The 20,322-nt window shown below is 37.6% G+C and overlaps 5 protein-coding genes across 9 annotated transcripts; 3 read left to right on the forward strand and 2 right to left on the reverse strand.

Annotated features, from left to right (window-relative positions):
* Positions 1 to 944: 944 nt before the first annotated feature.
* Positions 945 to 2,489, forward strand: LOC103338841 (diacylglycerol kinase 1-like). Its single transcript, XM_089055939.1, has 2 exons — positions 945 to 1,488; positions 1,883 to 2,489. The coding sequence occupies exons 1-2, from the start codon at positions 1,162 to 1,164 to the stop codon at positions 2,114 to 2,116; spliced, it is 561 nt and encodes a 186-aa protein (XP_088912065.1). The 5' UTR covers positions 945 to 1,161; the 3' UTR covers positions 2,117 to 2,489.
* Positions 2,490 to 3,707: 1,218 nt separating this feature from the next.
* LOC103338791 (uncharacterized) lies at positions 3,708 to 5,602 on the reverse strand. Of its 2 annotated transcripts, none has more exons than XM_008242047.2 (4): positions 5,441 to 5,602; positions 4,998 to 5,179; positions 4,808 to 4,868; positions 3,708 to 4,533 (listed from the first exon to the last, which is right to left on the reverse strand). In XM_008242047.2, the coding sequence occupies exons 2-4, from the start codon at positions 5,141 to 5,143 to the stop codon at positions 4,252 to 4,254; spliced, it is 489 nt and encodes a 162-aa protein (XP_008240269.2). In that variant the 5' UTR covers positions 5,144 to 5,179; positions 5,441 to 5,602; the 3' UTR covers positions 3,708 to 4,251. The 2 variants fall into 2 exon arrangements, with proteins under 2 accessions (XP_008240269.2, XP_088912066.1); XM_089055940.1 differs by having other exon boundaries at positions 4,998 to 5,310; positions 5,441 to 5,551.
* A 1,674-nt stretch (positions 5,603 to 7,276) lies between these two features.
* On the reverse strand, positions 7,277 to 10,445 carry LOC103338790 (DNA ligase (DUF1666)). 3 transcript variants are annotated; one of them, XM_089041829.1, is made up of 6 exons: positions 10,215 to 10,445; positions 9,619 to 10,067; positions 9,151 to 9,498; positions 8,652 to 9,026; positions 8,231 to 8,445; positions 7,277 to 8,124 (listed from the first exon to the last, which is right to left on the reverse strand). In XM_089041829.1, the coding sequence occupies exons 1-6, from the start codon at positions 10,358 to 10,360 to the stop codon at positions 7,879 to 7,881; spliced, it is 1,779 nt and encodes a 592-aa protein (XP_088897955.1). In that variant the 5' UTR covers positions 10,361 to 10,445; the 3' UTR covers positions 7,277 to 7,878. The 3 variants fall into 3 exon arrangements, with proteins under 3 accessions (XP_088897955.1, XP_008240268.1, XP_008240267.1); XM_008242046.2 differs by having other exon boundaries at positions 8,231 to 8,442; positions 10,215 to 10,444; XM_008242045.2 differs by having other exon boundaries at positions 8,231 to 8,451; positions 10,215 to 10,443.
* A 4,084-nt stretch (positions 10,446 to 14,529) lies between these two features.
* NAC058 (NAC domain containing protein 58) lies at positions 14,530 to 16,711 on the forward strand. 2 transcript variants are annotated; one of them, XM_089041387.1, is made up of 4 exons: positions 14,530 to 14,835; positions 15,354 to 15,619; positions 15,720 to 16,146; positions 16,255 to 16,711. In XM_089041387.1, the coding sequence occupies exons 1-4, from the start codon at positions 14,682 to 14,684 to the stop codon at positions 16,359 to 16,361; spliced, it is 954 nt and encodes a 317-aa protein (XP_088897513.1). In that variant the 5' UTR covers positions 14,530 to 14,681; the 3' UTR covers positions 16,362 to 16,711. The 2 variants fall into 2 exon arrangements, with proteins under 2 accessions (XP_088897513.1, XP_008240265.3); XM_008242043.3 differs by having other exon boundaries at positions 15,720 to 16,711.
* A 640-nt stretch (positions 16,712 to 17,351) lies between these two features.
* ESP1 (hydroxyproline-rich glycoprotein family protein) lies at positions 17,352 to 20,286 on the forward strand. Its single transcript, XM_008242042.2, has 7 exons — positions 17,352 to 17,537; positions 17,664 to 17,741; positions 18,273 to 18,311; positions 18,391 to 18,969; positions 19,060 to 19,152; positions 19,633 to 19,800; positions 19,902 to 20,286. Exons 1-7 carry the CDS (start codon positions 17,445 to 17,447, stop codon positions 20,025 to 20,027), a joined length of 1,176 nt encoding a protein of 391 aa, XP_008240264.2. The 5' UTR covers positions 17,352 to 17,444; the 3' UTR covers positions 20,028 to 20,286.
* Positions 20,287 to 20,322: the final 36 nt, after the last annotated feature.

The following is a 20,322-nucleotide window of genomic DNA, read 5'->3' on the forward strand; positions in this document are numbered from 1 at the left end:
AGTTTGCCATTAAGGACTTAGGAGCATTGAAATACTTCCTTGGAATCGAAATTGCTTCATCAAGAAAGGGTCTGTTTCTCAACCAAAGAAAGTATGTGTTGGATCTTCTTCAAGAAACAGGGATGCTGGGTGCCAAACCTGCCGAAAATCCAGTTAACAGCAAGGAGAAACTTAGTTTGGATGGGGAATTGTTATCAGATGTTGGACAGTATCAACGGCTGGTTGGAAAACTCATTTACCTTACCATCATTTGTCCTGATATAACCTACGCTGTTAGCTTAGTAAGTCAGTTTATGCACGCTCCAAGGACAAGTCATCTCACGGCAGTAAACAGAATTCTAAGGTATTTGAATAGCTATCCAGGACGTGGTATTTTGATGAAAAAGAATGGACATAGTCAGATTGTTGGCTATAGCGATGCTGATTGGGCAGGATGTCCAATAGATAGAAAATCCACTACCAGGTATTGTATCTTTGTCGGAGGCAATTTAATGACTTGGAAGAGTAAGAAACAAGATGTTATTGCTCGATCAAGTGCTGAAGCTGAATATAGAGCTATGGCATCTACTACCAGTGAGTTAATTTGGCTTCAATTTTTGCTTAAAGACTTTGGGTTCGTTATTTCTCAGCCCATGGAATTATTCTGTGATAACCAAGCTGCTATGCATATTGCCTCTAATCCAGTGTTCCATGAAAGGACCAAACATATTGAAGTTGACTGTCACTTTGTCTGTGAAAAGGTTCAATCAAATGCCATTCAAACGGTATTTGTTAGAAGTAATGAGCAGTTGGCAGACATTTTTACCAAAGGCTTGTCCTCATCTCAGTTTCAAGAGTTTCTCTCCAAGCTTGGCTCCATTGACATTTTCACATCAGCTTGGGGGGGAGTATTGGAATATGTATAGAGTTATTTCCTTCATTTATTATTATGTTAGCTGAGTGGAGTTAGTTGTCTTGGGATCTTCAAGAGTGTAGCTTGGTACCTGATGTGTGCATTAATTGTTTTCAGTTGGCTATTGTATGAGTGCTCTTTATGTACCAGGGAAGCTAATTCTCTGTTTATGATGAATAATAGTTTCTTTTTCCTTTAATTTCTACAAGTAGTCCAAGCATGGAAATGAAACCTCTGTTGACACGGGAAATAGTGGTAGTACTAGGGATATGTCCACAGAAAGCACAACTGATGCTGATCAAGTTGTGAATGGTTCTCATGAAATTGAGGAAAACCGCAATGGTATTGTAAATGTGGATTTACAGCACCAAGATGGTGATGTAGATAGGAAATTGGATTCTAAGCCTAGTTTGAAAAGGAGCTCGTCAAGCAATAAGAAGGATGAGTCTCAGGTTTTAGGGATGAAACAAAAATACGAGTTGATTGATTTGTCACCAGATGCAAGACCCTTGTTAGTTTTTATCAACAAGAGGAGTGGGGCTCAGCGTGGGAATTTACTGAGGCAACGATTGAATATTCTTCTCAATCTTGTTCAGGTTTGATTTCTCTAGCATCTTGATTATTTGGAAAAATATATTTGCCTTCATTTGTTTAGCCAAGTGAGGTCTTTAAGTAAGGTTTAAGGTGGAAATTTCTGTGGTGTAAAAAAGATTTCCCTTCTTTTCTTTTCAAATGAGCCAAGTAAGGTTATTACTAAGGCTTAAGGTTTAAATCTCCGTGGGATTGAAAATTGAAAATTTGCTAGTTTAGCCCCCTAGTGAAACAGGAAGTCCTAACTGTGCATTCTAATTGCTGATGATTATCAACATCACATGTTGGGCTCTCTCCTCAGTTGATTTCCATGGAGTTTGGTGAACCTATTCTCTATTAATATTTGTGATATATCATATATTGTTGCTTAATTGTTGCATGTTTTTGTGTTTCATGCAGATTTTTGAGCTGAGCTCAACACAAGGACCAGAGGTGGGTCTTTATTTATTCAGAAAGGTACCGCACTTCAGATATCTTGTTTGTGGGGGAGATGGTACTGTTGGTTGGGTTCTGATAGAAAAGCAAAACTTTGTGTCTCCTCCTCCAGTTGCTATTCTACCTGCCAGAACAAGGAATCATCTGGCTAGAGTTTTCTCATGGGGAGGTGCTTTGGGCTCAGTGGAGAGACAATGAGGCCTTTGCACAGTTTTGCACCACATAAGGCATGATGTTGCAGTAACCATTCTTGATCGTTGGAAGGTAGCAATTGTAAATCAACAGGGGAAGCAGCTCCAATCGGCAAAGTTTATGAACAACTACACTCTGAACTTTCCCTCTCTGCGTGGATCAAGCTTGGCCGATCGGCGTGATCCATCTCCATCGCCAGGAACGTCACTGTAAATTCCCTCGTTTTTTTTCAGAAACTTTTACTTTTCATTTTCTGAAATCTTCACGTTTCAATGTATTTGTTGATTATTATTTCAAAATCGAGACAAACACACGCTCATAGAAATGTATTCGTAGGTACATATTAGAATGTATGTACGTATGTTATGCTTTGCTTTTAGATTATTCCGTTTGGTTTCCGAGAAATTGGGATGGAAAGTGAAGTATGAAACGGGTTTTGGGCGTTGCTTTGGACTCTAAAGATGGAGGTGCTTTGTTTTCCCACAGGACTGTCATTCAAATTAAACGGAAAGGCTATAATGAGGGCTTAAAGTGAGAAGGTTATTTGAGGAGGTCAAATATCACCATCAACAAATGTAAAGAAATCATGGGACTTAAATATTTTAAATGTTTTGACGGTCGGATCGGTCTCCTCAAATAACCTCCTCACTTTAACTCCTCATTGTAGAAGCTCCTTAAATTAAAATATCACCAAATTGGGCCTAACTCATAAAGGATCCATATCCACCCTTTGGTAAAACCTATACAATTGGCCCAAATTGAATTAAGGAAAGAAAAAAAAAAAGAGCCTTTGTCTGTACTATAGCCCACACCTTCCTACCTGCCTGATGGCCCAACGAATGACCCTTCAGCTATGGGCGGATTGGGTGGATTATTCATGTAGTTGGGAAAAATATGAATTCAGTCCAACCCAAATGACTTCGACCCGAGTTACAAAAGGTTTTTTTTTTTTTAATGAACAGTTTTATATATATTTTTTTAATATAAGCATAGTCTAAACTACAAAGGAATGAGGATTTTTTATACACACATTACTGTAATGCATATTTGAATATGAGACTACTAATCTGTAAATCAAGACTATTTTTCACCGGACTAGAACACTTTGCAGAAACTACAATTGCCCAACTGATGGAAGGAAAAAAAAAAGAGTGACCATAATTTAGGGCATTTAAATAGTCAGTCACTTCATCAGTCCTTGACCATTCAAAAATTGAAAAGCCTAATAGCAATCCTCCACGTCAATGCTAAGTCAGCCAAAGCCAGGAAGTAAGGCCACACATAACAAACAAACAAAGAGGCCAAATCCACGACCACATGTTATACGATGCTTCCAAAGACAGAAACCCATTACCCCACACTTGTCGTCCTATCTTCCACCCACCTTCTTCATCCTTTTCCCCATCCCCCTCCCTCTCTCCCTATCAACTCCACAACTACTTGGAAATTTCTTTTCAATTCTAAAATCGCAATTTAGCTTAGCTTTAAATCTGGTCACAATGCCAGGCAGCCGCCCTACTCAACGATTTATCTTTTTTAATTCATGGACCCATCAACTTTGATTTGCCCCTTCTGTACACGAGAACACAACACAAAATCCAGAAACAAATAATAATATAACAGATTCCAAATAAAGATCCAATCCTCACTTCCTCCAAAATACAATTACAAACGGAGGATTATGAGAACCCAAACAAGTCTTTAGCAGGAGATTACAAGCTTGTCCCATGAAATGAAATCTCCCAAACAAAAGTCACATACCAACCATCTCCCAACAGACAATGGCTGACCACTTCTATGAAAGAAACCAAAACAACTCTACCCAGAAAAAGAGAGGGAGAAAAGACTTGGCCCCTTTCCCCCCCACTCTCTCATTCTTAAGACCTTTTATTCCTCAAAATGGAACATCTCCCATCACCTTAATTTACATATACATATCTTTGAGTTTACACAAAAAAACTCTGCAGAAATAACATTAGATTGGACTTGACTTGTATATACAAAAATTACACACTCAAAGAACCCAAAAAACCTTTGCTTCCTCCTCTCGATGATGATCCCAAAGCACCCTCTCTCACAAAACTCTGCTTTTTCCATAATGAGAGAGAGGGTTCTTCATTCTTGTGTGAGCCTATAACTGCCTAAGCTACAGCAGAGATGCTGCAGTTTCTGCGGTCCCTGCTAAGACAATCAAACCCTTCAATGCGCACAGCAACAGGCTTGTCCCCTGATTTCATCCGAACACACCCTCCGTTGCGCGCAGACAATGAAGACGGCGGTGCTGGAAAAAATGGAGCCATCTTGCTGCTGTTGCCAAATTGCTCATCTTGGATTACAGGGTTTGATGCCCTGCTTGGTGGAGACCCACAGAAAAATGGTGGCGATGAAGCCAGTTGGTTACTGGATCTCTCTTCACAATTTCCCTGAACTCATGAATTAACCAAAGAAAAATTGGGAAAGCATTAGTTTTTCTATTCTTGGATTTGAATTCAATTTTGGAAGTTCGAGCTAAAGCATGACACAAAATCAAAAAAATTATGAGTTCAAGGTTGAAAAAACAAACTTCAAATCAATTGATTGTTGACAAATCACAACTAAATATAGTCCAGAAAAAAAAAAAAAAAAAAGTGCCCGATACTAGAAATTAAAAAATGAATATTAGCTCAAAATAAACGTTTCATGATGAGAGAGAGGAACCTTGGTGAGAAGAAAATCCAGAAGTTCAGACCCTGCTTGAGAATCTCCGATTTCCGATTGGCTGTGAGAAAGTAAGAGCGAAAACCATGAGCCCGGAAGAACAACCTTTGACTCTAATAAATTAAAATCTAAACAACGTGATTATAAAAAAACAAAACAAAACAGAGGAGTGTGAGAAAAAGGTATATACTTGAAATATCTGAAGGGTCTGATGGAGTCGTTAAGGGAAGGATTGATGAGGTTCAAACGACGTGGCTTTGGGCACACAACTGAATCCACCATCTTCATCCCCTCACAACCTGCCATGGCGTTCTGCTCGTAAGCGCACCTGTTCATCTTTGTCTCTTTTTTTCGAGATCTCACCAACAACGCCTACACACACCCAGATTTTCTTTCATCAAAATTAACACAAACAATAAAAAAATACAACTTTGGGATCAAACTATAATTTTTAAACAATTTATGTTTTCCTGTTCTTCCATGTAACAAAGCTCCAAAATTTCCTGAAAACCAAACCCAGAAGGCATATGAGGTAATCCTCAGTTTTTCCTTAGAACTTCGCAGATCTATGAATAAACAAGCCTCTGGCTTATGATATAGGACACTTATAATGAAGAGGGAGAAACAAACAACCTTGAGCTGCCACAGGAGGCTCCTCCGAGAGGAGGAGGAGAAAAAGATTGAGGTAAGAAAAAGATCTGTAAACAGAGTGTTTTTTGGGCGTCTGAGAAGGAGAGAGAGATAAGGGTTGGGTGGGCCGAGTATTTATGATTCACAGAAACAGGGGAGGGGACAGAGAAGGAGTTATGTTCAGCTGTGTGAGGGTGCATGGTTCATCCGATTGTAGACGGTATGATATGCCTGATGATAGCCCTTTGTTTGTGGGGTCATTTTGACATCGAGATTGGTGGATGGATGAGACCGATTTGGTCCACATAATACACGTATGCTTGCTCTTTAATTAAATTGAGATCCGGCTCTCCAGCCTCTGTTCTTTGCATCCTGATCCTCTGTAAGAATCCAATCAATAAATAAATAATTCCTGTTTTAGCACAAGCCTACGAAGGAAAATATCTCATTTTCTCATATATTATATTTATAGTAGCTGACCAATCACCATTGAGCATGTGTGCTGCACAATTGAACCGTTTATTTTCTTTCCTGATTAAAGAAAAAAAGCCATTTTGACAAAGCTTTTCTCTGAACAAAAAGCAAGATTATGATCAAGGAAAGTCATAATCTCTCATCCAAAACTTAGATTTTTTATGGCCTAAAATTAGTTTATATTCAAACGAAATCCACTATTTTTTATATTTCTTTTAAAATCAATGAGTTTTTTAATACACTTAAACTTTTATGAAATTTTTTAAAGTCGTAATTGAATACATCTAAATTTGAATGGAATTTAAAAAATCCGAATTGAATACACCTAAAATTGTATAGGCTTCTATGAAATCATGATTGAATACATCTTAACTTTTTAACTTCTTTAAATTCTTTTAAAATCTAAATTGAGTACACCCCTCCTAATGCATATTTTTATTTACATGATAAGGTGACGTTGATATAGATATCACGTTTGGGATGAGGCTTGACCAGCTGATCTTATCTTTTGAGTATCAATTTAATCAATTGACTTAACTCGACCAGCTGACCTTATAATTTGAGTATCAACTGACTTAACTCACATTTGCTTGTTATGCATAAAAACGTTTATGGTATGCAGAAGAGGTAAAGGGTAAGAACGAAGGGAGGGAGGCTCCATGATTCCAATCCAAAGTGGAAAGGACAGAAAGAGAGATGTTTTGCAGACAGAGGAATGGAAGTGGGAACCACAACCCAATTCGCTTTCCTTTTGCGTTCGATTTCTTCACATGGCCAAGCTTAAGTTGGCTTCTATTAAATTTGAAGGCAGTGGTCCACTGCGTACCTACCAGCAATCCTTTCAATTGCTGAGCTCATATCGTATCATATCATATATGCATAATATTAATGCACATATATTTATATATATACATAGATATGCTACATGATCATGCAGGCCCGTATATTGTGAATAAAGCTCCAATGTCTTGGTTGGGCTGAAGGATTTGCCCAATATACTGAATACAAGGCCTGTTAGGCCGTGGGTTATGAGACAATAGTTTAACGGGCCTGTTAGGCCATATGAAAAACATTAGCAGATGTTTGCACGTCCCTTTTCTTGAATTCGATCATCTTTTTTTTATATTAGAGTAGTTTAAAATATCGTAATTATCAAAATAAAAAATAAAAAACTGTGTCATTTTAACGGAACAAGGGGTTATAGTATCTGATCTGAAATGAAATCAAGCTACTTCCATTCCATCCATGGTGCAAATGATAATGCTTCAATTCCTTTCCATACATGATGATTGCCCAACTACAACAAGGCCATGGAACTTTAAAAAAAGGTCAAGAAATCTCATTGTAGCTTCAGGTACACACATCTTTAAACTAAAACGGCTGATTTATTGGACTAAATTTTATTTCTTTTTTGATTTCCCATGTAAGTGGGTCCATATGATATGAGCCTGCCATATAATTTGATTGATATATATCCCTTGAGTGTACCATGTGCCCCTTTTTATTCCACTGCATCTGCATTGCATGTGTAGCAGCAGCCTTGCCCTTTTGCACACCTTCTTCCTCGTCAGTCTTCTCTCCTTTTGATTCAGATCAAATCCCAGCCTTGTAGATAAACTCTAATTTAAAAAGCTAATAAAGCTAAAGTTATTCTTGTCTCTATCTCTTCATGTTCCTTGCTTTCTTCCCCTCATCTTTCACCTTCAACCAATATCCTCTCTCTCTCTCTCTCTCTCTCTCTCTCTAAACATTCTCTCCTTCCTGGATTCCAAATCTCCAAAATCCCATGTGGTTACTTTTATTTGTAGGATCCCTCCATCATATTATATAAACATAATAATAATAATAATAATAATATGTATTAATATACAAAAGGGTACCTATAGCTAGGAGGATATTCATGTTTGTGCAGTCCTCCTCCTGGTGCACATTCATGTCATGATCTAGTCATCAAAGCAAGCTGTGGGTCATTGTGCAGGGAAGAAAAGTGGTGAGGAATCTCTGTGATATATCCCATCCATTATTCTCACTTTGCTCATCTTCGCTTCACACCAATGCAATTGTTCTTCACTTAACTCTGTCATTCTCAAAACCCTTGAAACTAGTTTTAGGTCAATTAGACCCATCAGTATCTCCATCTCTTCCTCCACCTTCAACTTTCTTTTTCTCAAGCATTTGTGAGAACGCCGAAGATCTTTCACTTTCATCTTCTTCTGCTCATCATCCAATGGAACAAAAAAAGAGTCAAGAACCAATATGATAAGTTGATAACATTACATATAATTAAGCAGATGTGATTAATATAATATATTCACTTACTTTTTGATTAATTTTCTTCGTCAGATGGAGAAGAGTTGGATCAACTGAACCTTTTCGTTTCCTTTTAAACATGGATGCTAATTTCTGGCAGGGTTTCTCCTTATCAGCCTTGAGAAAATTCATGAACGTTCGGATTCCATCTTCCATTATCATTAAAAACGCAGCTGACGAGATTCTTGAGCCAAAACCTTCATCCTTTTGATTACCATCATCTTCTGAAGCTTAAAACATAAAAAAGCAAGGCATTAATTAATTATTTATCTTTGATTGATTTGATCCCTAGACCTTTGCATTTCTTTGTTACTCTTGATGATGTAACTATTACAACTTTAATTTAACCATGATGCGCATACATTCAAATTATTGTTAAAGAAAAAGGGTATGAAAAGAAGTTAAAAGTACAATCTGGCTGCAGGACTACCTCGATATTCTGGCACTTGCAGTAACTTTGGTGCCAAAAGCCTCATCCTAGCATAAATCTCTGGTCTCCTGCCCTGCTCATAAGGTTCATTCTCTATGTATCTCTGCAGAAGAACTTGGAATTGCTGAAACTGCTGCGCTAATTGGCCAGGACAGCCGGGATCAAAATCACCGTGTGACGCTCTTTTTTGTTCGAAATTCTTGTAGTTCCAATTAAGTGCTTCCCATGTTAAGCAAATTTGAGCAACATAAGCAGCCTCCAGTTCATGATAAGGGTTGTGACGTACGTCCAATGGCCTTTTTGTTACCATGGCGATTTTATGAACTATCCTCTCCGAAATTGATCTTGGACAAACTTGAATAGACCTGAGTGATTCTGGAAAATGAAAATATTGCATTTATGATTATCAGATTAATTAGCTTCAATCTCCCGAAACAAAAATACAACCACTTTAAAAAAAGAAGAAGAAAAAAAATATAGCTATAAGAAACCAAATGACCTGTTTCATGGAGCTTTTGGGCACTAATTCTGTCTAGGAACATCATTTCTTCATCGTACTTTTGAAAAACTGTGTAAGACTCCCACTTGGGGCAGCTTCTCCGGGACGACGAAGAAAATGGATCTTCTGTAGCAGAGTCCCTGCAATTAATTGAGCTTCTCCATTCAGAAGAGCTTTTAGAAGTTGATCCAACAGTTGAGTCACCAAAAATCTCATCCTCTTTATTTTCTTGAACTTGGAACTTGTTGGTCTCCAATTGGTGTGGCCTAAACACTAGACAATTTTCATCACCAGGCAAATGTGTCTGAACTGCCTTGTTTTTTTCGGTGTTCTGTTTCTCAAATTTACCTGCATCAATAGCATAAGCAATGTCAGGCTGCAGAGTACATGTACAAGTAAGATTACAAGTACAACATGTGACTAGCTATAGCTAGTGTAACAAACGTAGATGCTTGATATATTCGTCACCATTTTTGGCATTGCTCCGCAAGTCACTTTTGCTTAGGTCTATAGTTATCGGAGCAGTGGACCACACTTGATCATTTTGGAGAGAATTGCGAACCAAAACGGTCTCTTTCACTGGGATATCCTCTGCATCATGATCATAATATTCAGATTCTGTAACTTGTGGTGAGCCATGCAAAGATTCATCTTCTTGGTCTTCAATTATTAAGCTCTCACGGGCGCTAATGAATTGATCTTCAGAAGAACTTGTTTGATGCTGGCTCTGAAGGTTGCTGTTCGGCAAAAACATCAGTGATTCACCGCCAAGAATGATGTCAGCCACCAGATCATGATCATTTTCTGTGCAGCTCTGATGACCATGAACATGAAACTGCCTTTCTGCTTCTAATTCCTCTTCCTCTTCTTCTTCTTCTTCTTCCGAAAACATATAGTTTTCGTATCCATTCTGATTTCTGCAATATAACAAATTAATGCATACAAAAGGGTGAAGATTTAAGTAATTAATATGTCAAAGGAAATAACTAAATAAGCAAACACAAAGTTAGCAAGAGAGGTATTGATGTATAGCAGCATGCCATGCAAGGTTAATTTGTTAAGACCTTGGGAAAATTGGGTTGCTGCCAACGAAGTAGAAGAATTTGGCAAGAACAATGGAGGAGACATAGAGGAAGAGCAGGAGAAGGTGCAAGGAGGATGAGACATTGTAGAAAAGCCTAGCAAGTGCTTCCTCTGTTGAACATGGCATTTTTTTTTTCTCTCCAGAATGAGTTTCTATCAACTCCTCTCCTTCACAAAGCACAATAGCAAAGTGGAGTGGTGCCCCTTCAAAAAAGTTAAAGCGCGTGCTTTGGTTGCTTTCGTAAAATCTCTTCCTTCTTGTTGGTCAAAATGGTTCATTTGTTTTCCAAGAAATGCCCCATGTGTCCTGCAATATTGCAAGTGCCAACTTTACCTTGTTACTGATTAATTTTATGCTCTATACATACACCGTATGGTATAGTTTCCCATAATACGCACCTTTACATTTTTGGTTTTTATTGAATTGCTTTCTGAAAATCTAGTCCTTAGTAGAAGGTCAACACAACCCTCTTATGAATGAGAAAAATTTATGTCAGGGATAACACTGTGACGGTATTCCAAGACAATAACTTATTGTCAAATATTTTAACTTTTTGACATGGCAATGCATTATAAGTTTGGAATACCGTTACGGTGGCATCTCAGTTACATGTAAGTTCTTCTCTGAATGAAGGATTCAATTTATTTTGCATATGCTTACATTGTGTAAAACAAATAAGGGGAATTATTTATAATGCGATAGCTTTGTATTGCACATAAACCTTGTATTGTAGCTTGTATTTATTTAAAATATAAAACCTTTTCCTTTTTCAGCTTTGAATCAAAGTAGAAAATCCTATTCTACAAGAAAGGGGCCTATGCTATATCCAGTCCAAATAAACAAATGTAAACAAAAATAAATAAATAAATAAAATAGACCAAAACCAAAGCCCCACGCATTGGTAGACAGGTATGCATGCCACTTTTTTTAAAGAAGTATTAAGATATTATTTCCCAATAAAAAGAAGTTAAAATCGTATATAATTTAAGTAAATGTGGATTTTGGGCAGTTTTAAGTATTCTTTGCCTCCCGAGTCCTAATGGAATAAAGAGCCTTTTATAAAGGTAAGAATGGGGGTGTTGTCAATTGGAGCTTTCTGTTTTGGAAATCTTCTTAGTTGTTTCTTGTCTTTAACTTTGCCACTAAGATTTCTGCAAACTTGTAGTTGTTGATCCACTCAGCGGTTGATTACTCAAGCAGGCACGAATCAAATCATCAGATTAAGTGCCCATTTGGTATTGCTTATTTTGGGAAGCCTAATCCATTTGGTAAATTACGAGAAAATTATTTATTGTTAAAAATTGTTATGAGAGAAAGCTATAAGGGAAAGCAGCTAATGAAGTGCTTTCATTTTCTGATTATGCATGAATCAATTTTGAAGAGGCGTTGGGTTTAATGATTATACAACAATTATTTTCTGATTATACTGGAATTAGTACCAATAACACTTGTAACAAAAAGTTTACCAAACGCCAAAATGCTTTCTCTCACGGCTGATTTTTCTCACAGCAAATCTGACAACGATTATTTTCACAGCACAACAATGTCAAACATGCCCTAAGTACTAAACTATTTGTATTAATCTAATCATCGCATTAAGTATCCTTGCTTGACAAAGACCCGCACATCATATCGGATATGTTAGTTGACACAAGCCCCAAACTTCCCATTTCTGGATTGCACACAAGCCCGAAACCCAATTCTTGGTACCGCAATAGTAAATACTCTCCTCCATATAAGTCATTGGACAGCCCAATTGCATCATTATGCGAAAATCTTTTTATTTGTTGTGAAACACGTGTGTGGATGTAGTAAGGAAGACTTTTTGTGCATGCAGTAGTAGATTGATGTAATGTAAGTGAAATAATGTTTGTGGTGGGTGAAATGTTTTCACCTCCAATTCTTCCACAAAGCATTAACTGCTCTGTCTTGGTAACTTTCTCTATAAAAAGGATCCTCAGCTGAAGAAGAGATATACACCAATCTGAAGAGAAAAAGTGAGAGATAAATCAGAGAGTTAGAAAGTTTTATCCGACAGAGAAAATTTTATCAGTATAATACCTTAAGAGCAAATACAATCTCATCTCAATATTAAGTGGTACTTTCATACCCTGTCTATTTTATAACATTATTTTCTTATTTTCTTATTTTAATGAAGGTCTCAAATTTAGAGAGAATGACAATGACCTTCTCTATTAATGACATGATTACTTATCAGGAATGAGCATTGGAATGATTCAAATTCCTAACTTCCTTTACAAACATATAAGGAATAAAAAATTATGTGGATTCCACCTTAAAATCCGTAATCAAATATCCTCAAAATGGGGAATGGGATCAACTAGGCGGAGTAGTTGATTTAATTCCAATACCTTGATTCCCCTATCTAACTTTCTCGATTAATGGTTTTCTCAATTCTTGGTAAATTCTCCGATTCATGGCTTTTCTCATTCCTCATTCCTATATGAAGTCCTGTGTTCGAATCCTCTTTCCTCCAATATCATTTGTATTAGAAAAAAAAAACTTGGAAAAAACAAGCCAACTCTTATGGCACGTATGAATGGAGTTGCAAGTTTTCAAACCAAAAGTCACATCGTCCTTTGTTTAAAATAATCAAACTTGTGTAATGTAAAAAAATAGTTATATAATGAACATGGTGTAAATTTTCAACCCAAAAACATGTGGAGGTATAGATGTTGTTTCTAGAAGCACCGGCAAAGATGCGGGAAAGATATGGACATGAAAAGTTGGGAGTTAGGATTGAAATTGATGTGAAGCTTGGAAGACAAATGGGGGGTGGTGAGTGAGGAAGAAAAGATCCAACAAAAACGCTTACCCAAGCAAGATACAGTCGTGTGGGTTGGTGACCATTTTAACCACTCTCATGTAAACTTTTGCCACCATTAATCATAATTTAACTAACAAAAAGTACATAAATAAAGCCACCTACAAGCCACAGCCCACAGGCCACAGCCCACAGCCAAGCAAATGAAAGATCTTTCAACTGTCAATTATGCAATATTCTTTGTCACAGAGACAAAACTATCATATCGTGACTCATGTGCACTTCCAACATGCCACCTTAATATATTAAAATACTGCACTGCACCATATCAAGCAATCATCACTACCATATATCTCTTTGATCAGATTATAATGTTTATGTACATTTGGAAACATAGCCAATGAGAGGGGAGGGAGACAAAACAAAGAGGCTGCAAAATTTGTATATACATTTTATTTGGTGTTATCAATAATTATCATATTATAATTTTATTAATTTGGTAGATTAAGGGTTCGTCTGGAAGTGATTTTGGATAGACCAAAAATCACTTTTATGGAGAATCACTTTAGCTGGTTTTAAGTGATTTTATAGAGAAGCATAGACGAAGAAGATGCTTCTCCTAAAAAATGATTATAGCCTATCCAGAATCACTCCCAAACAAATCTTAAATACCCACATTCGGAAAGAATATCCACGGTCACAAGAGAGATGATATGAGACGTGTGACACATTTCAATATAAATGAAAATAGTGGTTACTGTGGAATGTAGATTGCCATGTTCCCCATGTATTGGGATAGTATAGTATTCTAGTAGTAGCGTAGCCAAATAATTATTGAAATGGGTTCGGTGGGTAGAAATGGGTGAAGGTGGTTGGACTGGATCATAGAATTATACAAACAATTAATAATATATATCTACATGTGAAATGAAATCTGCTGTGACATTAACAAAGGACCCCCTCGTGCCCAAATAATTGCCACTCATCGCTTGAACAAAATTTGATTTTAAAAAGACATGTACACAATCTTCATATCCACCTTGATTGACTAATTCCTAGTCAATGCCACACCACAGGTCTATGTGGGTTTTTTGGTAATAATAAAAATACAAATTTATAAATAAACCCAATCCTAGACATGTATTTATAAAAAAACCCAAGCACTATTTAAACATAGAAACACACCCAAAATCAATCCCAAAGTCAACTTTTTGGGTGTGTTTATAAATGAGTTTTGAGTGTGTGTAATGATGAGTTTTGGGTGTGTTTATATGTTTAAATAGTGCTTGGGTTTTTTTATAATTTCAACCCCTATTTTGGGTGTTTTAGTGAAATCCCCCATTTATATATAGTAGTGGTGTTTTGGTAATTTAAAATAATTAAGAAAATTTGTACTTTCCTATCACCATCTTTGTCAAAGTGTTAGCTGTAATTATCAAAATATAAAAAGACTACTGGCTAATGGCTATGGCTGCTTCTTCTTGAAGATTTGAGCTCTACACAATACAAGGGGCACACCATTAATACCTCATCATCTTGGTGGATTTATTTGAAACTGGCATCAAATATCCCTGCTAGCTACTTGCTTCTGCTGATTGCTTTCTTTTGCTTCTCAAAATTATCCCACTTGGTTCAATATTTTTCTGAATCAAAATTAAGAATATGCAAGACAGTCTTCCTCCAGGGTTCAGATTCCATCCTACAGATGAAGAGCTGATCACGTACTATCTGTGCTGCAAGGTTTCTGATGTTAGCTTCACATCGAAAGCTGTAGCAGTTGTTGATCTCAACAAGTGTGAACCTTGGGACCTCCCAGGTATACATACATATATATATTGCTAGTTTAATGCTCATGCGATTAATTATAAGCATCATCATCTGTTATAATTGTGTTCTTCATGCCAGATCATCTGCCTTAATTCCTCTAGGATTTCTTTCGTTCTAATTCCTTGAGGCTTTTAGTCATGAAGATATCTTCATGATCATGATAATTCTTTTTCTTTTTCCTGATATGTTTGCCAAAAAGAAGAATGGAGTTTGGAAATGAGGAAAATTATATCTCTCTTCTTTCCTCTCTGATTTGCTTGACCAACCATACCAAATACATAGACAGAACTAACTCCCAGACATTTTTTTTTCTTAATGGACTTTCCTTAGCTGTAGGACTATTTATTGTTTTTAAAAAAATGCAATAAGACCTTTAACAGTATCTTCAAACACGGCATGAATATTTCCTTCCGATTTTGTTGACAGCATCAATATGATATGCAAAGTGATGACATGGCGATTTTTCTTCAAATTAATAACTAACAAACTAATGATGTGGTGGTGCAGGCAAGGCTTCGATGGGAGAGAAAGAGTGGTACTTTTTCAACTTGAGAGACCGAAAATATCCAACTGGACTTCGAACCAACCGAGCCACAGAAGCTGGGTATTGGAAAACAACTGGGAAAGACAAGGAAATCCATCGAGCAGGTGTGCTGGTTGGGATGAAGAAAACCCTAGTTTTCTACAAGGGTAGAGCTCCCAGGGGTGAGAAAAGCAACTGGGTCATGCACGAATACAGACTAGAAAACAAACATCCTTTCAAATCCTCAAAGGTAAACTAGATAAGCACAACAACATATAGTCATATACTTAATTGCTAATTAATTCTTGAGGGCTAATTATTTCTAACTTTCTCATGTAATTAATATGCAGGAAGAATGGGTGGTTTGTAGGGTGTTTCAAAAGAGCACATCACTGAAAAAGCCACAGCAAACAACAACATCCTCACAGCAGCAGCAGCAGACATCTATTGAGTCCCCATGCGATGAAACAAACTCAATCGTGAACGAATTTGGAGACATCGAGTTGCCAAACCTAAATAGCAACAACATTGCAAATTCATCAAGTGGGTTGATCAGCACCATGCCCTCATCACAGAGCTGTTACAATAATAATATTAATGATCATAGTAGTGACGTGAACATGAGTTTGAACATGAACTGGGGCGCAGCAAGAGAGGCAGCTGCAAGCGCTCTTCCGACGCTAACGTGGCCATGGCCATCGAACTTGCTAACTCCGTCGAACCTGTCGGTGAATTCATTGCTTCTTAGGGCATTGCAACTGAGGAGTAGTAATACAGGTGCAGCTACCCTAGATCCCTCTTACTCATATAATAATAATAATAATATTAATATGGAGCAAGGCATGCCGCGGCCAATGTCTCAGTTTGGGTCCGGCACTAGTGCAGATATGAATTCAAATTTCCAAGCTTCTTCATCGACGAGAGATATGATGGAAGCCGTGCCGCCACAGCAGCATCCGGAGCAACCATTCAACTTGGACTCCATTTGGTGAAGTTTTAGTTGGCCTGAGATCGAATGAATAACCTAAATAACATCTTGTAAACGAAATGCAACTATATATATATATATATGACTCACTCAGTACACGGATCGACTACTTATGATCTATTCATGTAGATCCATCGATGTCCAAAAATAAGGTTAACTGCCTAGTTTATGGTTCTGTTTAATTATGTTCCGGAGCAGTTAAGTTGGCCCAGCTCAATGCATGTCAGCTGGTGGGGAAAACTCCCCAAGTCATCTGTTGTTGTTCTGTTAATCTTGTAGCTCTTATATATTATGTATGCACTACATATAATATGTATCTCAACACATGAAAACCCTTGTTCTTTAGGGGTACAATTGCTCTCTCTCTCTCTCTCTCTCTCTCTCTATATATATATATATATATATATATATATATATGTGTGTGTGAAAAGTTCATATAATCTAGTAGTATAGAAGTTGATATGGCATATTATTATTGACTAGAAAAATTTGCAATTGTTACAAATTACTCACTTGTTCATCGAGAATTTCTAGTTGCAAGAAGAAAAATTGGAGTAAAGAGACTACATTTGAGGTCCTGTGTTTGTATCATTCCTTTTCCAATATCGCTGGTATTAAAAAAAAAAGTTACAAACCATTAAACTCTTTGATTACGAGGACCTTGATTTTATTGATAAAAAAGAATCAAGTTCTTTTACCCAAAAAAAAAAAGAAGTAGTAATAATAATGAGTCATTCTATAACGCTTAGATGAGTATATATTTTAACCGTTAGATCAAACTAACTAACTCGATCCAACAGTTAAAAGATGGGGCCTCATCTAAGCCTTGTAGAATTCTACTAATAGTAATAATCCAGCCTACTTGCCAAAAGAAAAGAAGAGTCCAGCCCAAACATAATAAGTTGTCCTTAAAAGCGCCCAGGCCCATTAAAGAACAATCACCGCACCCTCTTAAAGCGCGCTCTCTGCTATGTCTTCCCCTTTTTTTTTCTCTCGGTTTTGACATAACCGCGCTCTGTAGTGTCCCTCTCTCTCTCTCTCTCTCTCTCTCTCTCTCTCTCTCTCTCTCTCGCAGTCTCAGCGGACAATGGCGGGAAAGCAACTCGCCGGCGACAGTCTACCGGCGGATTTCGCCGGAATGTCGAAGAACCAGCTTTACACCATCATGTCTCAAATGAAGGCATTGCCTTTCCCTCTCGAATATTTCTTCTTCAATTTTCTTTTCAAAATTTACTTGCCTTCCAAACACCTAAAGAAGACCTACGAGTAATGTTCGTGTTTGTTTTCTTTGTGTTGTTAAATACAGAATCTTATAGAGCAGAACCAGCAGCAAGCCAGGCAGATCCTCATTCAGAACCCGCTTCTCACCAAAGCTCTTTTCCAGGTTCCTAATTTTTTCTTTATGGTTTTAGGGTTTTTTTTTTTTCCCTTTCGATTTTCCCCTTTGTGCTTAGATATGTAAATTTCTAATGTCTTGCTTTTTCTTTCATCGATATGGTTTTGTGTAGTTAGGTTTAGTTTGTGTCAATTTTGATTCTTTTTTCCTTATTGCCTTCGTTGAGAAAATTTTGTGTGATTAGGATTCAAATGATATGAATAGCTTTGTTTCGAAGTTCCTTACAGTTTCCTAGTGAGAAAATAATTGTTTCTTTGCTAAGTGCTAATTTTACGTTTCTGCTAAGTGCTGAACTTTTACCAAACGGCCTGTCTGAAAAATTCAACTGTCCATGTCAAGGGACTTACATCCATCATTTCAGGACCTTGAGTTTGTCCCATGATGTTTGAGAGTTCATTGCTTAGTAGTCTCTAATTGGTTTCTTAATTTAAGTAGCTTTTGTCTGCGAACTATCCCTTTCACTTTCAGCTGCTTGTATTAATCCTGACTGTATTTCTGCAATTTGTATTCTTTCACCAGGCACAGATTATGCTTGGAATGGTGCGCCCACCTCAAGTGGTATGCTTTTGTCTTTGGAAGCCTTATCTTTTTTCTGTTTTTGTGTTTCTATTATATGCTAAACAGAGGTTGCCTGTAGATTCCCAGCATTCAGCCATCAGCATCACAGCATTCCCAGCAGTCTACACAACCAACTCAGCAATCAAACATTCAGTCTGCTTCCGTGTCGCCTGGTCAAGTTGGTTTGCAGGACCAAACAGGGCCATCTCAGATCCAAGCTCCTCCGAGAAAGCAATATCAAAACCAATCTGCAATGCCTAGCTCATCAGCTGCTGCTCCATCAATAAATCTTCAGTCTCAGCCTATGCCTTCACACCCTCTGCAGACCCCACAGCAGCCTAAGGGACATCTGAGCCATCAAATGACCCCGACATCGCTTCCACAGTCCTCTCAACTTCCAAATATACCCTCACATCCTCTTCATTCTTCTTCACAGCCACCTTCGCTTCATCAAACCCAAATGCCTACTGCTTCTGGCCAGTTGCAACAGTCATTACAGACATCAGGAGTTCTGCATATGCCAATGCAACCACCATTGCCACCACAACCAAGACCACCTTCAATGCCTAACTTCCATCACCAGTATCCGCCACAAATGGGGCCAAACATGGGTTACCAACATGCTAATTCTCAACATCTTCCACAATCCATGTTTCATGTAAGATGAAGTTTATAATTCACCAGTCATTATCAAATGTATCACATATGATGTGATTGGGCTAATTGTCTTTTTCATTGATCTGCTCAGTCAGGTACAAAACCCCCTGCTAGTGCTGGGCCTTCATTTCCCCAGGGACAGCCACCACTTCCAAGTCAACCACCACCTCAATCTTTGTATCAGGTAAATGTGTTTTGTTTATGTTTTTTCTTTCAATTTAAAAAATTGTATTTGTATAAACCTTGCAACTGTGTTCTTGATGTTTATATCACTAAAGAATAATGTTTGGTCTAGTGAATGGGTTACATTCAATAATAGGAATGAAATACCATTTGCACCAAAAGATAGGCAAATTTGGGCATGTTGTTAAGAGTCTTGTATCTAACAGTACTGTATCGAAGAAAAAAAGCGTCGTCATTATTTTTAAGGTTGGAGTTGCTTGGCTATAGGAAATGTTTCAATAGTTACTAGAATAAAATTTTAGTTTGCGGGCATGGTCGGTCTTCATTTTTCCGCTTCGAGCTTTCATTGAGAGTCGTTTTTGTGTTTGGAATGTCAGTTTCTGGTGAGTTGGGGTCACCTTTAATGCTCTTCTAATTGGTTTTTCATGCCAGGTTTGGTGGATAATAATAATTGAGCTCACCTGATGGTTTTTTATTTCAGGGTGGAGGTATGCATTTAGGTTCAGAGTTCAACAATCAAGCTGGATCTTCCATGCAAGTGGATAGAGGATCGTGGATGTCTGGCCCCCCGGAGAGTTCAAGTTCAGGACCGCCACAATTGGTTCCTGGTCAAATGGGCCCTGGAAGCCAGTCAACTCGCCCCCCACCTGTAACATAGCTGCAACTTCTCATATTTGACTTCGGCTGGAGCTTTTATTTATAGCTTGAGTTTTCCTGTCACGCCATCTGACTTTTGTGCTCATTGTGCAGTTGACCCCTGATATGGAGAAGGCACTACTTCAACAGGTCATGAGCCTCACACCAGAACAAATTAACCTCCTGCCTCCAGAGCAAAGGAATCAAGTGCTACAGCTACAGCAGATATTGCGCCAATAAACTTGTGTGAATTTTTGAAAATTTTCATACGGAAGTTAGATGGACAGCTTTAAACTTATTAATTTTTTTTTTTTTATCAGAGATACGATGGGCTATTTAGTAATCGAAGTTATGTCACATAAATTTGTTACTTATCAATGAGTTTTTAATTGATTGTATGCGGAGGAGGTTGATGCAGAGTGTCTTGTAACGTGAAGGTGTTGTAATTGTATCTTTGGAAATATGCTGCCAATTACTTGGCGAAGTTTTCTTGTTAGAATATTAGACTTGAATTTCCTTCTACTGACCTACGTCC

The sequence above is a fragment of the Prunus mume genome, linkage group LG7 (assembly GCF_029339155.1).
Source record: "Prunus mume cultivar Tortuosa linkage group LG7, ASM2933915v1, whole genome shotgun sequence".
Classification (NCBI taxonomy): Eukaryota; Viridiplantae; Streptophyta; class Magnoliopsida; order Rosales; family Rosaceae; genus Prunus; species Prunus mume.